Below are 24,168 nucleotides of genomic sequence, written 5' to 3' on the forward strand. Positions count from 1 at the left end.
CAGAGCTGATAAAGTGTGAAAAAATGTATGTCTCAGAATGAATGCAATGTGAGAGGTATATTTATATATTTATCATTTCTTCTTTCCTATGCATGGACTACTGATTGTAATAATATATTTGGGTGATTATAAAACATACAGAAAGGAAATTTACAATGAAATAGGTAAAGACAAATAATGTATTAAAATTAACTTTAAAAATGTTTTTTATTAGTGGTATAAAATGTCAATAATACATTATTGAGTGAGGATAATGTGATTTAATATGCTTTATTATTTTAAAAATCTGGACTTTAACAGTTCATGATACATTGATTCAAATGTCAGGTTATAAATTTAGTTTGTTTCAATACTTGATTTTAATGGATGTCATAGGTGAAAAAGCCATGACATGGACTATATACGTAGACCCACATGGAACTTGTGAAATCATGGCACTCATTTTTCAATCTCAACCACCAAATAGGCAAAGGTTGTTGTTGAAATTTGAATAATAAATATTCATCATCATTATGTTAATCAGTTGTTCTTGCAAATAAATTGAAATATATTTCATTTTCGTATTTTTAAGAGGTGTTCAAAAATAACCAAAACTCTTATTTGGAATATTTGAACCATGTTAAAAAATTCTAAGTTCTTAAGTGTGCAGCTATGCCATTTTTATGGGTGATACTGGTTTTTATAAAACGAATATTTCTGGTTTTTATAAAATAAAATATCTCAAGAACTTCTGATAACACTCTGTGTATTTCTGACATAAGTTTCTTTCTCAACAATCCACATGTGAATGGTGCCTCGAATACATTTTCCTTGTGGTGTTACCTCTGTTTCCTCTCCAGAATCCATTGTTTTAGTTAAAACAATTACTCCAGAGTTTCCCCATAAAGTATTCTTTTTATTTAAAAAGTTATTTACTGGTAAGAAAATATATTTTCTGGTATATCTTTCCTTTAATTGTTGTCGAAGAAACAAAACAACTAGTTGTGTATTTGCTCTTAGGGAGCAAATTCTTTGTGTATTTGCTTCGGGAGCAAATACCTAAGCTGAGCTATATCAGAAACATCTGAACTTCCATTCAGTTCTCTGGTAAATCCCTTACACTGTATAATTTATTGTACTATTTATTTCTTCAAATCTTCAGTGTTTTCTATGTATTTGCTGACAAAAAATAAAGAAATACATTTTAGTTTGTCACCATAGTGTTTTCCATGTTCCGTTATTTTCACTGTGTCAGGAAGGACAATTTTTTCTTTAAGCTAGTGACTATTTGTCTTTTATTAAGTTAGAATCCTCAAAAAAATAAAAAGGCCTCTAAACACTTCATTATTTAGATGAATTGTGCAAAGTACTGAATTAAATATCAATTGACTTAAAACATTGCTGAAAATGATTACTGAGGTTTATCTTCATGTTTTGCATGCTTAGTCTTGAAATCTCTGGCTAATCAAGATGACTTCAAACTAGCTCTAGCTAGATATCCCTAACTATCTCAAGGCACAATACTCATTTAGGAGGGATTCGTGTTTAACAACAATGTATGGGAAGCCATGGCTCAAATGGTTTTCCCACACATTTCCCATTTTTATTTTTTTATTTTATTTTATTTTTGGCCAAATCTGATCAGACTATCAATGTTCTACCTTATAATATGGCTGAGAAACAGCTCATGTTAGAAATATTCCTAAGTGTGAGCTTTTTTACTTTGTCATTGTTTGCTCTCCCTTGGATTCCCAGTAATAGTTTTAAACCGCAGTTGATTTGTTGATTTACAGGAATATGTTAAAGACACTTGTGTGTTTTGTGAGGATTAATTTTGTTAAAACTAAATTATGAAATACAAAGGACAACCTTAATTGATTACTGAACGCTGAAAGCTAATGAAGGAGTAAGGGTACCCTGTTCATGCCCTTCCCAACAATACTGTCCCCAGCACACAACTGGCTCACTCACAGACCAAGGGAGAGTTCCAGTGACACCCCATACGAAATTTCAGTAGTTTTACTTTCTTTCTTCTCAACCCCTGTACAACCCCTGAGGTGTTTGCACCCATTTGTAAACATTTTTACTAGTCTTCAAGCACCAAGAGGGGATATCTTATTTACAGTTTATTCCTGGACCAATCCCAGTACCTGGTATTTAGTAGTAACTGACTTAGTAGGTATCTATTGAATGAATAAGTGACTTAGTGTCTGACATGTACATATTATCTATCTTATACACTGTAGTGAAAATAAAGGTTGAGCACTGTCAGTTTAAAAGAGGATAGGAATGAAAAACAATGGTATTCTCCTATTGTCACATCCACCTGGAATTCACAAAATGCTTTATAAGGTCACTTTCCTCCACCACTTTCTTTTATATATTTATGTGATCTGGCACTCCTTCATGGCTGTCTAAGTGTTGTACTTCTACTCTTAGTGATAATTTTATGAAAAAATATTATTTAGTAAGGAAAACCACAAGAACTAGTATCTACAAAGTAAGCATTTTTTGGAACCAGAGGCTCTTTGAAACGTTATGGAAGAGTACCAAAATGCCTGTAGGAAAAAAAAAATAATTGTTCATGAATAGACCAACTTGAAAGCCACAAGCAAAACAGTGCTACTCATATGACATGATACATAAACTATAGATCATGCTTCCTGTATTGCTCAAAATCTATGAAATATATCAAAGCTAGAAAGGAGAGGTGGCAACAACTCAGGTGAGGAAGAACTTAAGTAATGAAAATCTGACATTTTCCAATTTCAATTAAATGGCTTTACTAGATTCAAAGGCAGTTTAATAGGGCTTGGACAGAATTAAAGCATTACTATGAAAGGTCACTGATGGATAACTGATTTGAGTCTGTATATAAGGTTGCTGGATAAGAGCCACATTATTTAGGATCTCCATGGAGAAGAATGAAAGAAAGCCTACTTTCCTCAATTGACTTTAGCAGGTTCAGTTGGAATATTTTACTGTTGAAAGTTTCCTTACAGTTAGTGAAAAAAAATTCATCTTTAAAGATGAAAATAAAAGGGAAAAGTTTTATTTTAAAAATCCTAAAGAAGATTCATGAATACAAACAGATAAGATACATTCAAAGGAATCTTGTGAAATTCTTGAAAAGTAAAAACATCTAGGTAGGAAGAAACCATTTAAGAAGAAAGTACTTGATTAATAAAATAAATGAATAATACAGGTAACTGATAATCCTTAAATACACTTGATAGATGCATTGCCCTGAAGAGGAACAATGCACTGAATCCAGAACCATAGATATTGGGGGGAAAATACCCTGTCAGAAAAATGTGTAGCTACTAAATGGGGTGCTATTTTTGACCTAAAAGCTACATATGTAGGTGTATTAACAAGAGGAAAGAAAGTAATAATTGGTAGTTGTGGAGGAAAAACTTCAAAAAAAGAATAATTAAACTGAATATCAAAGCAACCTTCCTGAGAGGATGAATTTTAGATTACTCAATAGATTTAAGGGAAATTAGTCAAACTCATGTGACTAATCTGTGAATACTAACATGAACACAAAATAGCACAAAAAATTTTGAACTGGTAGTTAAATAAAGAAGATAACCATTTGAGTCATTTTCATCTCTAGGTTTTCTTTTTTTTTGATCACATGGCTCACAGTAACAAAAATTAGAAATCCAAAATATACATGGTAGAAAGGAGACTAATACAGTTTACACATTTTATAATTTTTAGAATTTTACTTGTTCTCATAACCTAGAAAATGTGCTTCCTCAGGGATGTGTTCTTAAAGAAAAACAAATGTACCTTTGCTTGATTCTTTCCTTTTGGTTTCTTTTGGAGTATAATTCCATTCTCTTGGAATGCTCTCACGCAGACATTCAAGAACACTGTGCTTGTTTAGGCTTGTCTCACAGTTTCTCCAAGAGCTCAGCACAGATATTATCTGCTGCACAATGTCCTTGACGGCGTCAGTCAGTGCCAGTCTCAGGCATCGGATGACCTCTACCTCAGACTCCATGCACGTTGAGACTTTAAAATCAGACAGCATATTACAGTTAGCAGAATCTGGAAATATTCTGTGCCCTGTTCAGCTGGGAATTCAGCTTCTCAATAATCTAGTTTAAAGCTAGAGGAAAAGAAGGCTGCTTTTAGCCTAGAAATCGTGTAATTGATAAACAGTCCATAGACATTTGAAAAAAATAAGTTACTGCTTGGTAATAAAGGGAATGGTAGTTAAAATAACAGTGAATACCAGCATTTGCTGGTACTTTGGGGACTCTACTGGTGGATATATAAATTGTATGACCTTCTTAGATGACAGCTTGACAATAATAGTAAAAGCTTTAACACTTTACTTACCTTTTAACACATTTATTCCTTCTCTGGAACTTTATCCTAAGAAATTAATTATGATTATATAAATAATATACAGAAAAATTGGGAAATAATACAAATGTCCAATAACTGGGGATTTGTTTAATTAGCTTAGGTATATCCATCTTCACAGTAAAGCCATTTATTGATTAGTTAAAAAAAAAAAAAAGCAGGTTAACAATGAGATATCACCTCACCCAGTCAGAATGGCCATCATCAACAAATCTAGAAACAATAAATGCTGGAGAAGGTGTGGAGAAAAGGGACCCCTCCTGCACTGTTGATGGGAATATAAATTGATACAGCCACTATGGAGAACAGTATGGAGGTTCCTTAAAAAACTAAAAATAGAACTACCACACAACTCAGCAATCCTACTACTGGGCATATACTCTGAGAAAACCATAATTCAAATATACACATGTACCCCAATGTTCATTGCAGCACCACTTACAATAGCCAGGATATGGAAGCAACCTAAATGTCCATTAACAAATGAATGGATAAAGAAGATGTGACACATATATACAATGGAATATTACTCAGCCATAAAAAGGAACAAAATTGAGTTATTTGTAATGAGGTGGATGGACCTAGAGTCTGTCATACAGAGTGAACTAAGTCAGAAAAAGAAAATCAAATACCATATGCTAACACACATATATGGAATCTAAAAAAAAAGGTACCGATGAACCTAGTGGCAGGGCAGGAATAAAGATGCACACATAGAGAATGGACTTGAGGACACAGGAGGGGGAAGGGGAAGCTGGGACGAAATAAGAGAGTAGCACTGACATATATACACTACCAAATGTAAAATGGATGGCTAGTGGGAAGCTGCTGCATAGCACAGGGAGATGAGCTTGATGCTTTGTGATCACCTAGAGGGGTGGGATAGGGAGGGTGGGAGGGCAGCTCAAGAGCGAGGGGATATGGCAATATATGTATATTTATAGCTGATTCACTTTGTTGTACAGCAGAAACTAACACAACATTGTAATGCAATTATACTACAAAAAAGATATTAAAAAACAAAAAAAGTGGGATGAATCTAAAGTAAAAACATTAAAATAAAAAGCTCACCCTTAAAAAAAAAGAGCAGGTTAGAAAAGAGTATGAGATACCGGTCCGGGAGGATCCCACATGCCGCGGAGTGGCTGGGCCCGTGAGCCGTGGCCGCTGAGCCTGTGCTCCGCAACGGGAGAGGCCACGACAGTGAGAGGCCCCCGTACCGCAAAAAACAAAAACAAAAACATATCTACATACATATATAAAATAATTAAAAGATGTACTCTAAAAGGTTAATAGTGATTATCAATGACTAATGAGATTTCAGGTGATTGTCCTCTTCCCTTCCTTCTTTTACTTTTTCTCCCTCCCTCCCTCCTTTCTTTCTCCCTTTCTTCCTTCCCTTCTTTCCAATAATAAGTATTACCTGCAATGATTATGTATTACTTGTGTGATAAATGCAATAAAAGTTTTTGTTTGTGTTTTTAAAATGACTGGGAAGTCCAGGGACCATCACTTGAATCAATAGAGAAGAGCACCTATATGATATTTTTGCCCTCAAATTTCAAGGTGATATTTCTCAAATGACAACCCATTGTTAAAACCACCATAGTGCTGAAACTAAGAGCTGGTTTTTTGAAAATATAAACAAAATTGACAAACCTTTAGCCAGACTCATCAAGAAAAAAAGAGAGAGGGTCCAAATCAAAAAAATCAGAAATGAAAAAGAAGTTATGTCTGGCACCACAGAAATACAAAAGATCATAAGAGACTACAACTACATGCCAATAAAATGGACAACCTAGAAGAAATGAACAAATTACTAGATATGTACAATATCCCAAGACTGAACCAGGAAGAAATAGAATATATGAACAGACCAATTACCAGTAATGATACTGGATCAGTAATTTAAAAAAACTCCCAACAAACGAAAGTCCAGGAATAGATGGCTTCACAGGTGAATTCTACCAGATATTTATCCTTCTCAAACTATTCCAAAAAATTCTAGAGGAGGGAAAACTTCCAAACTCATTCTACAAGGCCAGCATCACCATGATACCAAAACTAGACAAAGATATCACAAAAAAAGAAAATTACAGGCCAATATCACTGATGGACATAGATGCAAAAACCCTGAACAAAATGTTAGCAAACTGAATCCAACAATACATTAAAAGGATCATATACCATATCAAGTGGGATTTATCCCAGGGATGCAAGAATTTTTTAATATCTGCAAATCAATCAATGTGATATACCACATTAATAAATCAAAGAATAAAAACCATATGATCATCTTAAAAGATGCAGAAAAAGCTTTTGATAAAATTCAACATCCATTTATGATAAAAACTCTCCAGAAAGCAGGCACAGAGGGAACATACCTCAACATAATAAAAACCATGTATGACAAACCTAGAGCTAACATCATACTCAACGATTAAAAGCTGAAAGCACTTTCTCTAAGATCAGGAACAAGACAAGGATGCCCAAAGAGGTACAAACTACTATGTATAAGATAAATAAGGTACAAGGATATATTGTACAACACAGGGAAGATAGCCAATATTTTATAATAACCATAAATGGAATATAACCTTTAAAAACTGTGAATCACTATGTTGTACACCTGAACTTTGTATAATATTGTACATCAACTATACCTCAATTAAAAAAAAAAAACATCATGGTGAAGAGGATCTTGGTGATATCAAATGTTGAGAGTTTTATTTTTTAGCATGACATAATCATCAGTTAGGTAAACTTGTTGCTCTTTATATGAATGGTAGACGGTGTAGCTGTCTGTCTTTTTAATGATGTTTCAAGACTTTAATTCATTGAAGGACATAAAGAAGTCTTCTTCCTGTATCAGTAATTAACATTCATTTGGGTTGAACTCTTTGGAGTCATGGATTAAATGCGTCTCAGATATCTAAAAATTCTAGAAAGCCAGGAATTCCTCTACTTCCTTTTGTTAAAAGGGTATGTTTATTCCTTTTAAAATAAAATCAAGGAATTGAAAATGATAAAATAATAGACTTATCTCAAAGAATTATTTTAAAATTACATGAATTAATTTGTGTAAAGTAACTACCATATAGTAGGCACTTATGTAAGTATGTGCTATTATTATTATTACCTAAGATAAGAGTTTTCTGGAAAAATTATAATTTCTGGAAAAATTACAATTGTACAGTGTTGCAGTTCCCAGCGTTCTCTTGATGCAGGATTCTGAAACATCTTGAGCACTAGATACTACTATAGGGAAGATTAATCAATACCCACAGATGCCTATGGTCGAGATAAGAAAGAAGAAATGGAGAACAGAGAAAAGAAAGTGGCAGGGTATTCTGGTTTCTGGCTCTGCATACAATGAGCTTGGATGTATCTACTTTATTCTAACAGCAAGTAAAAAACTGAACAGATAAAAAAAATCAACGACTCTTCCTGGATCTGTAAAAGAGGTGAGGACACAAGGCAAACCACAGCCCCCCAGACTGGAAAGACAGACAGGCAAATACAGCAAGGCACAGCTTACTGGAGTAGAGACTCACAAGCAGAAACTATCCTGGGAACCAGAACCAATGTAGGAAAATCTGCACTGTAACTGATCAATTGCTGGAGGCTCAGTGTAGACAAGTCTGAGAGTTAAAACTCTAGGGAGACCCTCTCATGGGGGAGCTGTTACACTCTGTGAGTTTTACCTCCAGGAACTTGACTAGGTTTCCACAGTAGATATCAGAGAAAAATCCTCTAGTGCTTCTAGCAAGAGGAGGGAAAAAGAAACATCTGGAAATATGCCAGCACGCCGTTTTTCTTAAGGCCTGCCCTTAGGAGAGACTACTAAAACAGAGCCTAACTCACTAGGCATATTCTCAGAGCCTAACTGTCCTAGGACAGGAGAAATACTCAGCTCCAGCCCACTCTAACCATACTCTCAGACCTAAGGAAGGGGTAAGAAAAAAACTGAAATGCTTGTTAAGTACACCACAGAGGCATAGGCTCACTAAAAGACTGAGACCTAAACATAGACCTATAAAATGCTTCGCCTCCTTTACACCTCTCCACCACTTAGTAAAGGCCTATTTACAGCAGTTCTTTTTACTCAGAACATCATGTCCAGCTTTCAAGAAAACAATTACAAGACAAACTAAAAGTCAAAACATACAATTTGAAAAAACAGAGCGAGCATCAGAAACAGACATGGCAAAGATAATAGAATTGTCAGACTGGGAGTTTAAAACAGCTGTGATTAATATGTAAAGGACTCTAATGAATAAAGTAGATAGCATGCAAGAACAAATGGGCAATGTAAGTAGAGAGATGGATACTGAGAAAGAAACAGAAAGAAACACTAGCAATCAAAAACACTGTAACAAATGAAGAATGCCTTTCCTGGGCTTATTAGTAGAAGGGGAATGGCTGAGGAAAGAATCTCTGAGCTTGAGGATGTCTCAGTAGGAACTTCTAAAACTGAAAAGCAAAGAGAACAAAGACTGAAAAAAAACAACCTCCACAACCAGAAGAGAATATCCAAGGAGTATGGGACAACTATAAAGGTGTAACGTACTTGTAAAGGGAATACAAGAAGACAGAAGGGACAGAAGAAATATTGAAACAATAATAACTGAGCATTTTCCCTAAATTAATGTCAAACACCGAACTACAGATCCAGGAAGTTCAGAGAACACCAAGCAGAATAAATGCTAAAAAACAAATAAACAAACAAACAAAGAATGAACAACAACAACCAAAAAAAACTATACCTAGGCATATCATTTTCAAATTACAGAAAATCAAAGATAAAGTCCTGAAAGAAGCCAGAACATAGAAACACCTTACCTATAGAGGAAGAAAGATAAGAATTACATTTAACTTCTTAGAAACCATACAAGCAAGAAGACAGTAGAATGAAATATTTAACGTGTTGAGAGAAAAAAAAAAAAATCAACCTAGAATTCTGCACCCTGCAAAACTATCCTTCAAAAGTGAAAGAGAAATAATGACTTACTCAAGACAAACAAAAACTGAAGAAATTTGTTGCTGGTCAACCTGACTTGCAAGAAATTTTAAAAGAAATTCTTTAGGTAGCAGGAAAACAATATAGGTCAGAAACTGAAATCTACATAAAGTAAGGAAGAACATTGAAGAGGAATAAGTGAAGGTAAAATAAAACCTTTTATTTTTCTTATTCATAACTAATCTAACAGAAAACAGTTTGTTTAAAATAATAATACCAGCAATGTGTTTAATTATGTGTGCTTATGTATATAGCATTCTTATATATGCTTATGTATAGTGAAATGAATGACAGAAATGATACATGGATGGGAGGGAGAAATTAGGATTATTTTGTTAGTATAATGTACTCACACAATCTGTGAAATGGCATAGTGTTATCTGAAAGTGGACTTAGATGCAAACTCTGTCTTTCTATATATACTGCAAACTCTAGGGCAACCATTAAAAAAGTTAAAAAAGAAGTATAACTGATATGCTAAAAAAAGTGAGAAAATAGAATCATATAAAATGTTCAGTTAAAACCAACAAAGGCAGAACAAAATAGTGAAAGATAAAAACAAGAACAAAGAACAAGGGCAACAAATAGAAAACAGTAACAAATATGGTAGATATTAATCCAACTATATGAATAATCACTTTGAACGTCAATGGTCTAAAAGCACCAATTAAAAGACAGAGATTGATCAGTGGGGACCAAAAACCAAGACCCAACTATATGTTGTCTGTAAGAAGTCAACTTTAGATATGAAGACACATATAGATTAAAAGCAAGTAGATGGAGAAAAATATACCATGCTAACACTAACCAAAAGAAAGCAAGAATAGTTACATTAATTTCAGGCAAAGCAGACTTCAAAATAAGGAAAGTTATTAGAGATAAGGGAGGGCATTACATAATGATAAAGGTGTCAGTTCTCCAAGAAGTCATACCAATCCTTAATGTGTATGCACCTGACAACAGAGTGTCAAACTATGTGAAGCAAAACCTGATAGAATTACAAGGAAAACTAGATGAACCTGCTATCATTGTTGGAGACTTTAGCACCCTCTATCAGAAATGGACAGATTCAGAAAGTAGAAAATCATTATGGACATAACTGAATTCAATACCACCATCAATCAGTTGGATATAATTGACATCTATGGACTACATCCAACAACAGCAGAATACACAGTCTTCTCAAGCTTGTATAGAACATTCACTAACATAGACCACATTCTGGGCCATAAAACATACCTTAACAAATTTTTAAAAAACATAGAGTATACCATGTTTGCTCTCAGACCACAATGGAATTACACTACAAATCAATAACAAAAAGGTAACTGGAAAATTCCGAAACAGGTGGATATTGAACAACATACTTTTAGATAATACATGGGTAAAAGTAGAAATCTCAAGAGAAACTGTAAAATACTTGGAACCAAATGAAGATAAAAACACAACGTAAAATTTGTCAGATGTAGCAAAAATGCTTAGAGGGAAATTTAGAGCACAGAATGCATATACTAGAAAAGAAGAAAGATCTAAAATCAAGAGTCAAAGTTTTCCCCTTAGGAAACTAGAAAAAGAAGAGCAAATTAAACCCAAGCTAAGCAGAAGAAAAGAAATAATAAGAATTAGAGCAGAAATCATGAACCTGAAAACAGGAAATCAATAGAGAAAATCAAAACTAAAAGCTGGTTCTTTGAAAAGATCAATAAAATCAATAAGCCTCTAGTCAGGCTAACTAAGAAATAAAGAGAGAGCATGCAAACTACTAATATCAGAAATAAAAGAAGGAGCATCACTACAGATCCCATGGACATTAAAAGGATAGTAAAGGAATACTATGAACAACTCTATGCTCCCCAAATTTGATAATCTAAATGAAATGAACTAATTCCTTGAAAGACACAATCTGCCAAAATTCACACAAAAAAAGAAATATACAATCTGAATAGGCCTATATCCATAAAAGAAATTTAATCAATAACTAATAATCTTCCCAAACAGAAAGCACCAGGCCCAGGTGGGTTCACTGGTGAAATTTTACCAAACATTTAAAAAAAGAAATTATACCAATTCCTTTTAATCTCTTTCAGAACATAGAAACAGAGGGACTACTTCCTAACTCATTTTGAAGCCAGCATTACCTGAATACCAACGAGACAAAGACATTACCAAAAAAGAAAGCTACAGATCAATATATCTCATGAACATAGATACAAAAATCCTAAACAAAGTATTAGCCAATTGAACTTAATGATGCATAAAAAGAATTATACACCATGACCAAGTGGGATTTATCTAAGATATACAAGGCCGTTTCAACATTAGAAAATCTGTAAGTACACAACTGTTAGTGAGAACAAAATCTGTAAAGGACAAAAATAAAATCTAGACACTTAACAATGTAATATTCATAACATCTGGCATTTTTTCCATAACATAAAAAAACAAAAAGAAAAAAGCTGTGATCCATAATCAGGAGAAAAATCACCCAATAGAAATACACTCAAAAATGATAGAAATGAAAAAAAAAATGATAGAAATGATGGAATGAGCAAACAAGGGTTTAAATTAAAACAGACTTCATACATATGTGCAAGGATTTTAAAATGAGGAGAGATATACAAAATATAAAAAGGAACTAAATGGAATTGCTAGAAATTAAAAATATCTGGAATAAAAAAATTCACTGGATAGTCTTAATAGCAGTTATGCACTGCAGAAGAAAAGATCCTTGAATTTGAAGGTACAATATAAAGTGTCCAAACCAAACCAGAGAGAAAGAAGGCAAAAAAATAAAAACCAAACAAGAACAAGAACAAAATCAAAGAATACAGCTTCAGTGATATGTGGGATAATACCAAGAGGTCTAATAATAAGAATCCCAGAAAAAAAGTGGTGGTAGGGGGGACAAAAGATAAAATATCCCAAGAGAGAATGGCTGAAAAATTTACAGATATGATAAAAACTAAACATCATCAGATACAAAAGCTCAACAAACCCCAAGAAGAATAAATACAAAGGAAACCAAAACAAAGCACATCATAATAAAATTGCTGCAAAGTAGTGATAAAGAGAAAAATCTTAAAATGAACAACAAAAAGAAGACACATTATATAAAAGGAAACATACTTTAAAACCTATACTGATTTATCATCAGAAACAATGCAAGCCACAAAATAGAATAATGTCTTCAAAGTGCTGAGTGAAAAAGGAAAACGAAAGACAAAAAAAAAAAATCTCTGAACCCAAAAGTCTATGTCTGATGAAGAATATTTCAGATATGAAGACAAAGCCCTTTTTTCATGCAAATAAAATAAATTGATGGCAGAAAATTTGTAGTACATGAAATGTTAAAGGAAGTATTGATACTTCAGGTAGAAAGAAAATGATATCCGTCAGAAACCTAGATCTATACAAGTAAAAGAAGAGTACCAGAAATAGTAGATAGATGGACAAATATGAAAGACTTTCTTCTCATTTTTAGCTTCTTTAAACTGTAACTGACTAAAACAAACAAACAAAAAACCAATAGATTGTGGGGTTTATAACATTAGTAGAAATTACACGACAACACTAGCATAAAGAACAGGAGAGAGTAAATAGAAATATACTTGTGTAAGGTTCTTAGATTAGATGTAAAAGTGGTATAATAGTAAAAAAGTAAACTGTGATGAGTTAAAGATACTCATGATAAGATGTAAACCTTGGAACAACTACTAAAATAAATAGAGTTATATCTAATAGGCCATTAGCAAAGATAAAATGTAATACTGAAAAATACTCAGTTAATCTAAAGAAGACCAAAATAAAGGTTAAAAGGAATAAAGATGGGACAAACAGAAAGCAAATAATATAGTCATGTAGTTCCAAGTGTTAGAATAGAGGATCCACAATAAGATATGCATTTGATCAATTGTTCATTTGATTTCTGACAAAAACACTGAAGTAATTCAACTGGGAAAGAACGGTGATTTCTAAAAAGGATGCTGGGAAAAATTGCATGTTTGTATGAAAAAGTATGAATTTCAACACTTACACCACACAAAAAAGCAACAACTTGAAATTAATCATAGAATTAAATATTAAAAACTAGAACTATAAAATTCCCAGAAGAAAACACAGGAGAAATCTTGGCACTCTTTAGATAAGCAAATAGTTCTTAGGACACAAAAAAGCACTACTATAAAGAAAACTGTTAAGTTGGACTCATCAAAATTGCAAGCTTCTCCCTATCAAAAGACCTTGTTAAGGGAATGAAAAAGTAAGCAATAGACTGTGGAGAAAAATTTTTTAATACATTATCTTGACAAATAACTTGTATGAAGAATATATAAAGGACTCTTTACAACTCAGTAAGACAAATAATCCAATTAATAAATGAAGAAAAGTTTTGAACAGATATTTTACAAAAGAATTGTTTTCAAATGACTGTTAAGAACATGAAGGGGTGTTTGATGTCATTAATCACCAAGGAATTGTAAATTAAAGTCACAGTGAGATAATAGCACATACTCCTTAGACTGAATAAAAGCAAAAAGACAATTCCAAGTGTTGATGAGGTATAGAGCAACCCAAACTCTCTTACATTACTGGTGGGAATGTAAAAAGACAGGATTACTTTGAAAAACAGTTTAGTAGCTTCTTATAAAGTTTAATTCACAGTATGTGTTAAAGACATTGATTTCTTTTAAAAGAAAAAGGGAGTTAAGGAATAGTGTGACTGAAGTACAGTCAAAGTAACTTACGCTTTGATAGTTTCATTTGCCCAACTAAAGATTGCTGACCTACTCTGAGAGTACAGGCCTGAAATGGTTGCTACCAAATCTATTACTTATAGTGTATCGGCCTTTGAAATGCCCACATGAGGTCCCCAACTTAATTGTTTTTTGTATTTCTATCTTTTGTATTCTTTTTTTAAATGGATATTTCCACTCTTGTTTTCCCCCCTAGCTTATGTTCATTCTAAGGAGTTATGTGTTGGATTTCTAATTATTAAATCAAATTTTGTGTTTCATTACGGAATTCAAATGTTCACAAAGCAAATGTTTCAAAAAGTTTAGTCTAACAGAAAAAAATAAAGAGAAATAACATGGCCTGTGATCAGAAATTCTGTTTTTTTGTTCTGAATCTGCAATTTAATCAGTGGATAATCTTAGGCAAGTCTTAACATTTCTGACCCTGGTTTACTTAGCAATAAGATGAGGATACTGCCTACTTCATCCTCACCTTTATACCCTAAAATCATAAGACTGTGATATATTATGGATAAACTATACAGAAACCATAGACAGGAGGAAGAAAGGTGTTTCAGGAGGAAGAAAATACACCAGTTTTTAAATAATGTACTCCAGTCGATCTGGGTAATTATATTTACTGAAACACAGATCTGTTAGTGGTAAAATGCAAATATTGTGGGATTATGATGTGTCTCAGCTGTATTTCATTTAAACCTGTCATATTTTCAAGTCAAACAGAAACCACCATAAAGGGCTTAATTTTGTTATGAATTAGTATATTTTATTATCTTAATAGCATTTTTAAGATACCTGTGATTGGTAACAGAAGAAAAGGAAAACTTTTGCAAAGACTTAAATAGGAGAGAAAACACAAAGGCACTGTCCCTCACAACCACTGCAAGGTCTTCGGTTCCAGAGAATATATAATGTTGATGGAGAAACAACTTGTACAAAGGCCAGGGATGTTTCACCAGTTTGAAGTTCTGCCCCTTTGAGCCCCTCGACAAAATTCGGGCTCTATGAATATGTGTACTACTTGTTCCTGTTCCAGGAGAGTTGTCTGACCATGGGGAGGCGGGTTTGTTCAATGTGTAGATGGGAGAGAAGACTAATTAGAAGCAAGTAGCAGTTTTGCTTTCTCAGGCCACCACCTGAAACCCATTGATCTCTTCTAAGTCATTTTCAGTACAGTTCTGTGCTGAGTGACAGATGGTTCAAGAACTCAAGAACTGAAAGATAAATAATGGTTGAAGCATGTGGGTCACCAATTCTTTATAATCTTGTGAGAGAATTCGGCTCTTACCCTGGCCAGAAACAACTAAAACCAGCAGGGGGTGTAGGGGGCTTTCAAGGTTGTTTTTCTTTCAGTTCAATAAAGTCTACATCAGAAATAATGCAGTCTTTTAAACTTAGAAGACTGACCATTTGGGGGGTTAAAAGGAAACAGTGAGAGAATACATGAAAACTAGAAAATAAGACTTTAAAAGGAGATAATTATTACAGAGTCTTTAAGTGATAGATTCAGGTTTGGAAATCATTACATAAAGTTATCTATTGCTACTTTGCAGGGATAATGACCAAGAGAAGATGTAACATAATGACTTAAAAATAGTTTAAAAGGTATTCATGTCTGGAGGATAGTTAAAAAGTACAGGAAGAAGGAAACCATGATATGAGCCAGTTAGATTTTTTCTATGGATTCTAGTAAATATTTTAAGGAAAGGTTGGTCCGTTCCAAAAAAGTGTATAAGAAAGCATATAGGTTGAAAGCCAAATGTAAATGATTTAAATAGTTAATGGACTAACAGAATAACCACTAAGTCCTCATCCTTCATTTTCCCAAGACATTAAGTATAGAGATTTAAAGGCAGAATATTAAGGATAAAACAATGTGAGAGGGCTTCCCCGGTGGCGCAGTGGTTGAGAATCCGCCTGCCAATGCAGGGGACACGGGTTCGATCCCTGGTCCAGGAAGATCCCACATGCCGCGGAGCAACTAAGCTCGTGTGCCACAACTACTGAGCCTGTGCTCTAGAGCCCGTGAGCCACAACTACTGAGCCCACATGCCGCAACTACTGAAGCCCGCACGCCTAGAGCCGGTGCTCCGCAACAAGAGAAGCCACTGCAATGAGAAGCCCGCACACTGCAACGGAGAGTAGCCTCCACTCGCGGCAACTAGAGAAAGCCCACGCGCAGCAACGAAGACCCAACACAGCCAAAAATAAATTAATTAATTAAATAAATTAAAAAAATTTTTTTTAAAAACAATGTGAGAATGTTTACACCTGGTCCTGAAGGTGGGGTAACCCATGAACACTTCCTATTCAGATATGCAACCGGTTCTGTCTTTAATATCCACTCCAGCTGCGGGCAAAAGAACAATACGGCTGGGGAAAACACATACTGTCCCCAGAACAATGATAGGACATAATTGCCTTGTAGAGAGAGATGCACTATGATCATCATAATAAATGCCTTTTACATTTGAAGAAAATTGGCCAGCAGTTTTGTACATCAGTTTGTTTATTAATAAAAGCACCCAAGAATCACAAAGTATTTTTCACATCTTACTAATTTCTTATATGCTCAATAGCAAAACATAATCTGTGGTAAATATTAAATTTTTATGAGACAACACTACCTAATAATAAAAAAAAATCTGCATTACATAATTTTCCCCCTCAACTTTCCCCTCACCCTTGTCCCAAGTATATTAAATTTTGACAGGAACTAATGGTTAATGATTCCCAAAAGAAGACTTTATACTGAAAAAATGTAAGATAATCCTTTACAAATAACAGATTCAGCAAAACTGACATCAATAAAATTTTTAAAACATCTTTAAAGATATATTTAAGTATCTATAAAACACTTCTTTTACAAATTGAAAATTTCTCATACCTGGAATGTTATATAAAAAGTCCCATAAATGTTCTTCTTCCATGTAACTCACAAAAACATTTCCAAATGTTTGTGGAGAAAAATTGCAGTGGTACAATACTTTAAAGATAGCTTCTATCAAGCTGGATCCTTGGTTCACATTACTTTCTGTATCAGAACTCTGTTCTTGAAAGGTGCGTTCTTAAAAGGAATAAAAATGGTTTAGTAAGGTGGGTATCAATGAATATGATTACATTCTCATCACTTACTCTAGCATAATATTGTAAACATGTATTTGATTAATATTTACATAATAAGAGAAATGCCACAGTCTTTCAGGTCAATGGTTCATCAAACTCAATATAAATTCTGAGATAATCCTGGATATTTGTGGGGGAAAAAGTTGTGAGAAGGACAACATGACATCACTTCAAAGGGCAGTGCTAGTTTCCCTTTATGTCAGAATTCTTTTTCCTCTTAAAGAAACTTTTTTGATTTCTTTTCTCATTTAAAAGTAACACGCATTCATTCTAGAAACTGTAAAAAATTCAGACTAAGAAACTAAGAAAACTAAAATTGTACCAAATCCTACTAATCAGTGATAGCTACTATATTTGGTGCAGTATTTCATTCATATTATATACATATATATTTTTATATTTATATATATATGTATATGTAAGTATATGTATGTATAACTTGAACACCAAATAGAGTTATTCTATATGCACCCTCTTGTTATTGAAAATCTACTTAAAACTAGATGAATCTTTGTATCTCTGTTTGGGATTTGTGCTCTGAACATTATTATACCCTTTATTCAGAACATAAATTTCATAGGAAATTCACATTTATAGTGTTCTCAGTATTATGCTATCAATTCTACAAATAAATTTATGTGTTTCTCAGACACATAGATCCTGCCATTTCAGAATGAAGAGGTTTATCAGCTGGTTTCTCAACAAAACCAAATAGGAATTCTCACAAAGACAGAGCCATTTTAATCACTCTTTTCCGTCCTCCTCTGGCTCCATTATGACGTCTTCAAAGATCAGTTCCTATACTGTTGCATCTACAGGTAGGACTGAAAAGGTGAACTAATTTCTATTTTGTCTAGATAATTAGCATGATATGTCCAGTATCATAATATGTAAAAATATTGATTGAATTAAAGATAATGACTCTCATAAAGTTTCTTATATTTTAAATATATTGAAAAAATATAACCTAGATCATTTTGGAATGAGTACATTTCCTTTTCTTGCTAATTTGGAAGCTCATCGCTTCTATGGTTCTTCTTGATAATTTTATTTCTGTGATTTGATTTTCATGATCTAGAGAGCCTTCTGCAGGATTTTTGCTGGAACTATTGGTAAAGTGATGTTCTCTTTGTACTGGGGTTGCTAAGCTGGTAGAAAGTAGGCTGGAAGCTACTGATGTCCATTGTGGGGAGAACTCCATTGAGAAGGAAGTCGATAAGGTAAGTAGAACCAAGAGATGGAGAGAACAGTCCTGACGGGATGACACTGTGTGAGAACCTGGATCCAGTAATGCCTGTATACTTATGTTAGCTGAGCTGATAAATTTCCCTTTTTGGTTAAACCAGGTTAATTTGGGTTTCTGTCACTTGCAATCTAAAGGGTCCTAAGTTTTCATCAAGCACAAAAGGTTAAATGACAAAGAGTCCTAGTCCAGGCATTCATAATTTCATCTTTTTTATCCAAATAGTCTCCTCAGTCCTCTCTGCGTTTCCCTCCCTCTAATTCAGCTTACATTCAACTATCAGTTATCCTTCATGTCATCGCCCCATGTTTAAACCTTCCCCTGCTCCTACACTTTGTTAGAAATTCCTGAACCTGAAAATCAAGAGTTTCCACAATCTTTTCCCAAATTATGTTTCAATCCGCAGTCATCTGCTCCTCCCAAACTGGTGTACTTGCTTTCCTTGCACATGTTCCCTCCTATCGCCTTTTGTTTGTCTCAACCACTTCACTAGTCTAGAATGTTCTGCTCCAATAAAATTCCCAAGATTTAATCAGTCAATTACTATGTCAGCAGTCATATTAGATGCTAAGGCCTACACCTTCCAGGGATTCACTGCCTCTGTGTGTGTGTGTGTGTGTGTGTGTGTGTGTGTGTGTGTGTGTGTTTGGGGGGTGGGGTGGGAATGATAGACATGTAAACAATCATTACAGCAATGTAAAGATAAGTAGGGTTACAGTACATCCTGGTTTGCCTCAGGCAGTCCTGGTTTATGTCTGTTGTTCTGGTGTAATTAGTAGCAGCATCCTCTTTCACTCTTAAACTGGGTCCCAGTTTAAATGACGAATTATTCGATCACCTTAAGTCTAAGTGCCTTAAGTATAAGGTACTATGAAAATATAGAGGATGATGTTTTAAATTTGGGGATAGGAACGCAGAGAAGACATCTTCTCTCTGAGAGAAGACCCTGTCTCAGCAAAGTCTTTAAGGAGGAGTAGAAATTTACTGGCACGACAAGGTTGAGGTGGGAAAGGTGCTTTCCAGGAAGACAGAAGAGTTGGTACAATGGTGAGAAGACAGGTTGCTGCTGGTAGGGTGGCATGGCTGAAGTGTGAATGGTATGCAGGAGGGAGAGATAAAGCTAGACAATCAACACAGCCTGAATAATCTAAGGCCCCATGAATCACGCACTGACAATACAGATGGAGAAAGGGGGATGGTATGAGGAATATTATAATAAAAATAATGAGTTTTATTAGCATTAACATTGTTGTTATTACCATACAAATGTGTCAAAATACTTCAATGTATATTTTTTATTTCTATTTTCCCTTGCTTCGAAAAAAGTAGTCTGTTTACCTGCCTCAGGGATTTTTGCTATTTGAAAAGCAACAAATAGACTGAAGTCAGTTGCCCACCCAGACTTAAAAAAAAAAAAAAAAAAAAGCTAAATCCATTGAATAGTTATTAGTTTGAACTAAATGAAATAGCCATTTTTTAAGGCCAAAAAATACTGGTACTATATATTGGTACCAATATTGGTACTATGATACCAAAGTGGAATCATATGTGTCTGGCAGGTGGACAGAGGCAAGGGTCATGAGGGCTCAGAGAGGGGAGACCTCTGGGACTGGAGAGAGACATCTGTGGGTTGCAAGGGCTTTGCTGGAAGGCAGAGCTCAGGGAGGCTTGTCTGGGTGAGGCACGGAGGGAAGCTGGATCCTTGACACAGGTTCTCAGTCTCAAAGGTTACAAGCCACGCCTGGCTGCTGTGCTTGGCAGGAGCGTTTGGACAGGGATAAGGGTATTTCTACAGTAACTAGGGTGACCAGATAACTGATGATCAAAACAGTCTCACAGGGACTTCTGCAAGACCCCGGGGTAAGGGTGGGAGCTCTAAGAATAGCTACAGTTAAATGTCCTACCAGCCAGGCAGGAGACGCTCAGAATCCTCTTAAAATTGATTTGAATACAGTAAGCGACTTAGATATTCCTTGTATATCTGAGTTCATGAATTGAGATTTATACCGACTCTGTAAAAACAAAGTTACTACCCACAAATTACACTATGCTGAACATCACATGAGTTGCATTAAGTGTAATTTCATCCTCCTAACACTCTACAGAATGGGTGCCGGTTATCCCAGCTTTACAGATGAATAAGTGAAATTGAGAAAAATTAAGTAACTTGCCCCAAGATCACAGAGGCAGTAAGAATTTGCCTGTGCTGTTTGCATTAAACTATAATCTCAAATTTCTCAAAGGCTGCTTTGACATTTTATTGTTAATAACCTCTGAATGCAAAGTACTCAGTCTAAACCAGGTGTTTGGTACGTGGTAATTGATTGTCTTCATACAAAATACCTCAATTTCATGTAGCTTTCTACAATTTCACATATATGACCTCATTACCTCTCTAGTACTGTTTCCTTAGTGAACTTTCTATGAATGTGCATCTTGTCTTTAGGTATCTTCCCACAGCACCTAGAACACTGCTACACGCTTAACTAATGTTTGAATACTAAAGAAAGAAGGAAGGGAGGAAGGGAGAAAGAAATAAATCTCTTGAGTAGTTTTGTTGGGTTTTGGTCCATCTAGTAATTGGTTTTTTTTTTTTGGAATGACATTTACCTTGTAGTCATAATATTCAAATGTCATTTTCCCCTGCAAACCTCATCCTCCTCATATCCACTGCTTCCTTTCTTTTCACCTACTCCTTGAAAACTCTCTTCTCTCTTGACTTCCTTATAGCCATGCTTTCTTGGTTTCAGGGGGCCTTGTGGGCTGTCTTTTCTATAGCTCTCTCTCTTCTATCATCTAGAACTGGGGTTGGCAAATGAAGAAACTAAATCTTAAAGAGGCTTACCCTTAATGAATAAAGGAGAAAAAAAGCATTTAATGAATAAAGAAGAAAAAAAGCATTTTATGAATAATCGAGAAAATAGCTACATTCAATAAAGATTAATAACTGAGCAATTGATTCTAGTTCCTTGAAAACCGATCATCAGTACATGGCATACACAGGCAATTCTGTATGTTGAAAAATTATTTTGTGTTATTTACATATTAGTAAACATAGATAGGCAAACCTCTTTGAAACAGTTCTGGCTGTACGGACCTGTATCTACTAGGATTCTTCCTCATGCTTTTTAGAAGGCAAGATTTTCCAAAGTATGTTTCGTGGGATGTTAATGGGTAGCACATATGTCCTGGAAGTGCTGGCTCCAACAATAGTAAACACTTTTGTTTTCTGCAGGATTTTTCACAGCCTTTATTCATGAGCTCTGTGACTCTCTACGAAGGTATTTTAGTATACACATAGTGTTTCTAAGTATTTTTGACCATGAAACCCTTTCTAGTATTGTGTCTAGCAAGACTACTACTCAATAAAACTGAATCTAGGAATCATGTTTGCAAAGTCTCTTACATTACCTTTAAGCCCTTTGGATTTGCAAATCAAAGTGAGCAGTTCAAATGGAAAAGGTACAAGGTATAAGCACAAAGGGCTATTCTGCATAAGAAGACTGTCAACTGGAAAAGAAATTACTAACCAGGTCACCAAAGTTGGATTTAATTTTAATTCAAAAGCATCATTTGTGGAGCAAGAGGAATTTTGCTTTAGCAGTAGGCACTGGCAAGACTAACAAAGCACGGCCAAAATAGGTCTTTAAAACTTTGACTCTTACCCCACAGATTTATATCAAGTTCTAACTGATTAAGAAACATAATGTGATTATATGGCTGGAAGGCACCTCACAGGGAAGTCAGTAAATATTTGGTCAATAAATGAATAAATCTTTGCTGATTGAATAAATAAAAACGTCTTCCAGCATCTGTGACAATGGTGACCTAGCTTGCTTTTGAATACTTTCAGGAGTGGGATACCCACCACCATTCAAGGCAGCCGTCCCTCTGCTGGACAGCTCAAGTTACCAAACTGTTTTGCATTTTAAAAATATAGAGAGAGCACTTATGTGAAAGGACTACAGAAATCTGGGCAAGTCTCTTTAGTGAATAGAGAAAAGAAGAGCACTTCCTCAGTTATCATTATGGATGACAATTCAGGGTTTTTGACTGACAGACTGACAGCCAAAATCCATTTCCTTTTAACTTATTCCCAAGCATGTCCACGTGTTGAACTGGACAGCCTATTATTTTTTTCTTTTTTAAGTGAAGACTTAACATATTTGAAGATCGCTATCCTACCTCCTCTAGTTCTTTTCTTCTCCAAGTTAGACATACCCAGTTTATTTAAGCAAGGCATGGCCTGGTTTTTACTTAACATCTTAGCACTTTTCACTCTTCAGTGGGCACTCTCCATTGAAGCAGCCTGTGCCAAAAAAAGACCACTAAGCATAAGTGCACTATTGGTCCAAATTCTGCAACTGGCAGCCCTAGGAGTGAGAGGCAAGTTTTGAGCTCCATCTGTGCTCCTGAATAAGCACAAAGTCCACAGAATCTGAAACTGAGTTAAAGCTATTTCAAAGAGAAATTCCTTCTGTAAGGCAGACACCAAGCCTATCTGTCCAGAGGAATGGTCCCTCGAACTTCTTAAGTTAAAGAGAATGGGCTGTTTAACTTCTCTCCCATGGTCTCTGAAAAAAAGCACCATGCTAGGTCTATGTGCAGGTCCTCATGCCAAATGACCACCTTGCAGAGAAGTGATAAAGCCACTGTGGGCACTTGGGTGCTGCACAATATTCTAGAACAAGGGTTGGCAACTATAGCCCAGGAGACATGTCCAGCCTGATGCCTGTTTCAGTAAGGTCCACAGCTAAGAATGGTTTTTACATTTTCAAACCGCTGAAACACATCAAAAGTAGAATATGATTTGTGACAAACAAAAATTATGTGAAATTCAAATTTCAGTGTCCATAAATAAAGTTCCATTGGAATACTGGTGATGGGGTTCGGGAATGCTACCCCAAAATATGGCACCTTGGCATATTTAATATTTTAAGCTGAAGGAGCTTGAGAAAAGAGCAGAAACAGGAAAGTCGCTCTGAAATTCCCCCTGCCCTTCTCCCCTGAAACAGGTCATGAAACCCTCACATCAGAGGTGCCCGCCCTATACCAGGAGGAAAGGTGCATCCTTATCTCTGAAGTCAAAACGATGCTGAGAAGAATCCTAGCAAATAAGCCTTGCTAAGTTTCCCCCAATTTGTTACACTTAACCTCATACTCCTTGACCTATCATATTTCTCCACAACTGTCCATTCTTCATTAAACCTAGCATAAAGATATTTTCTGTTTCTTTGGATCTTCATTTCCTTATGAAGTCTCTTGTGTCATGTAGAACTTATATTAAATAAATTTGTATGTTTTTATCCTGTTACTCTATCTTTGTCAGTTTAATTTTCAAACCCAGCCAGTGACCGTAAGAAAGCTGAGGAGAACTTTTTCCTCCCCTGCACAGCCATGTGATTTGCTTATGTATCGTCTGTACCTGCTATAATGGTAGAGGTTGGTAGTTGTGATAGACACTGTGTGGCCTACAAAGCCCTCTATCTATAGTCCATCTGGCCCTCTTTAGAAAATGTTTGCTGACTTCTATTCTAGAATACTGGAAGAAAGCATACATATATTCCAAACATCTAATACTACATAAGGACATCTTCCGTCTATTCCCAAATAACTCACAAGCAAAAGAAGGTGTTAGCTCTTCAAGCAGCATTTCTTCATCACCCAATCCA

The 24,168-nt window shown here is 35.0% G+C and overlaps 1 protein-coding gene across 3 annotated transcripts in view; it reads right to left on the minus strand.

Moving 5' to 3' along the window:
* KIAA0825 (KIAA0825 ortholog) overlaps positions 1-24,168 on the minus strand; it is a 403,281-nt gene that overhangs the window by 211,983 nt on the left and 167,130 nt on the right. For all 3 annotated transcript variants that reach the window (XM_067731233.1, XM_067731231.1, XM_067731232.1), the window contains 2 exons: positions 17,015-17,194; positions 3,778-4,002 (listed from right to left, as the gene is read on the minus strand). In XM_067731233.1, coding sequence (XP_067587334.1) covers positions 3,778-4,002; positions 17,015-17,194 — 405 coding nt within the window. The remainder of the gene's footprint in view (positions 1-3,777; positions 4,003-17,014; positions 17,195-24,168) is intronic.

This window comes from Pseudorca crassidens, chromosome 3, assembly GCF_039906515.1.
Source record: "Pseudorca crassidens isolate mPseCra1 chromosome 3, mPseCra1.hap1, whole genome shotgun sequence".
NCBI classification, from domain to species: Eukaryota; Metazoa; Chordata; class Mammalia; order Artiodactyla; family Delphinidae; genus Pseudorca; species Pseudorca crassidens.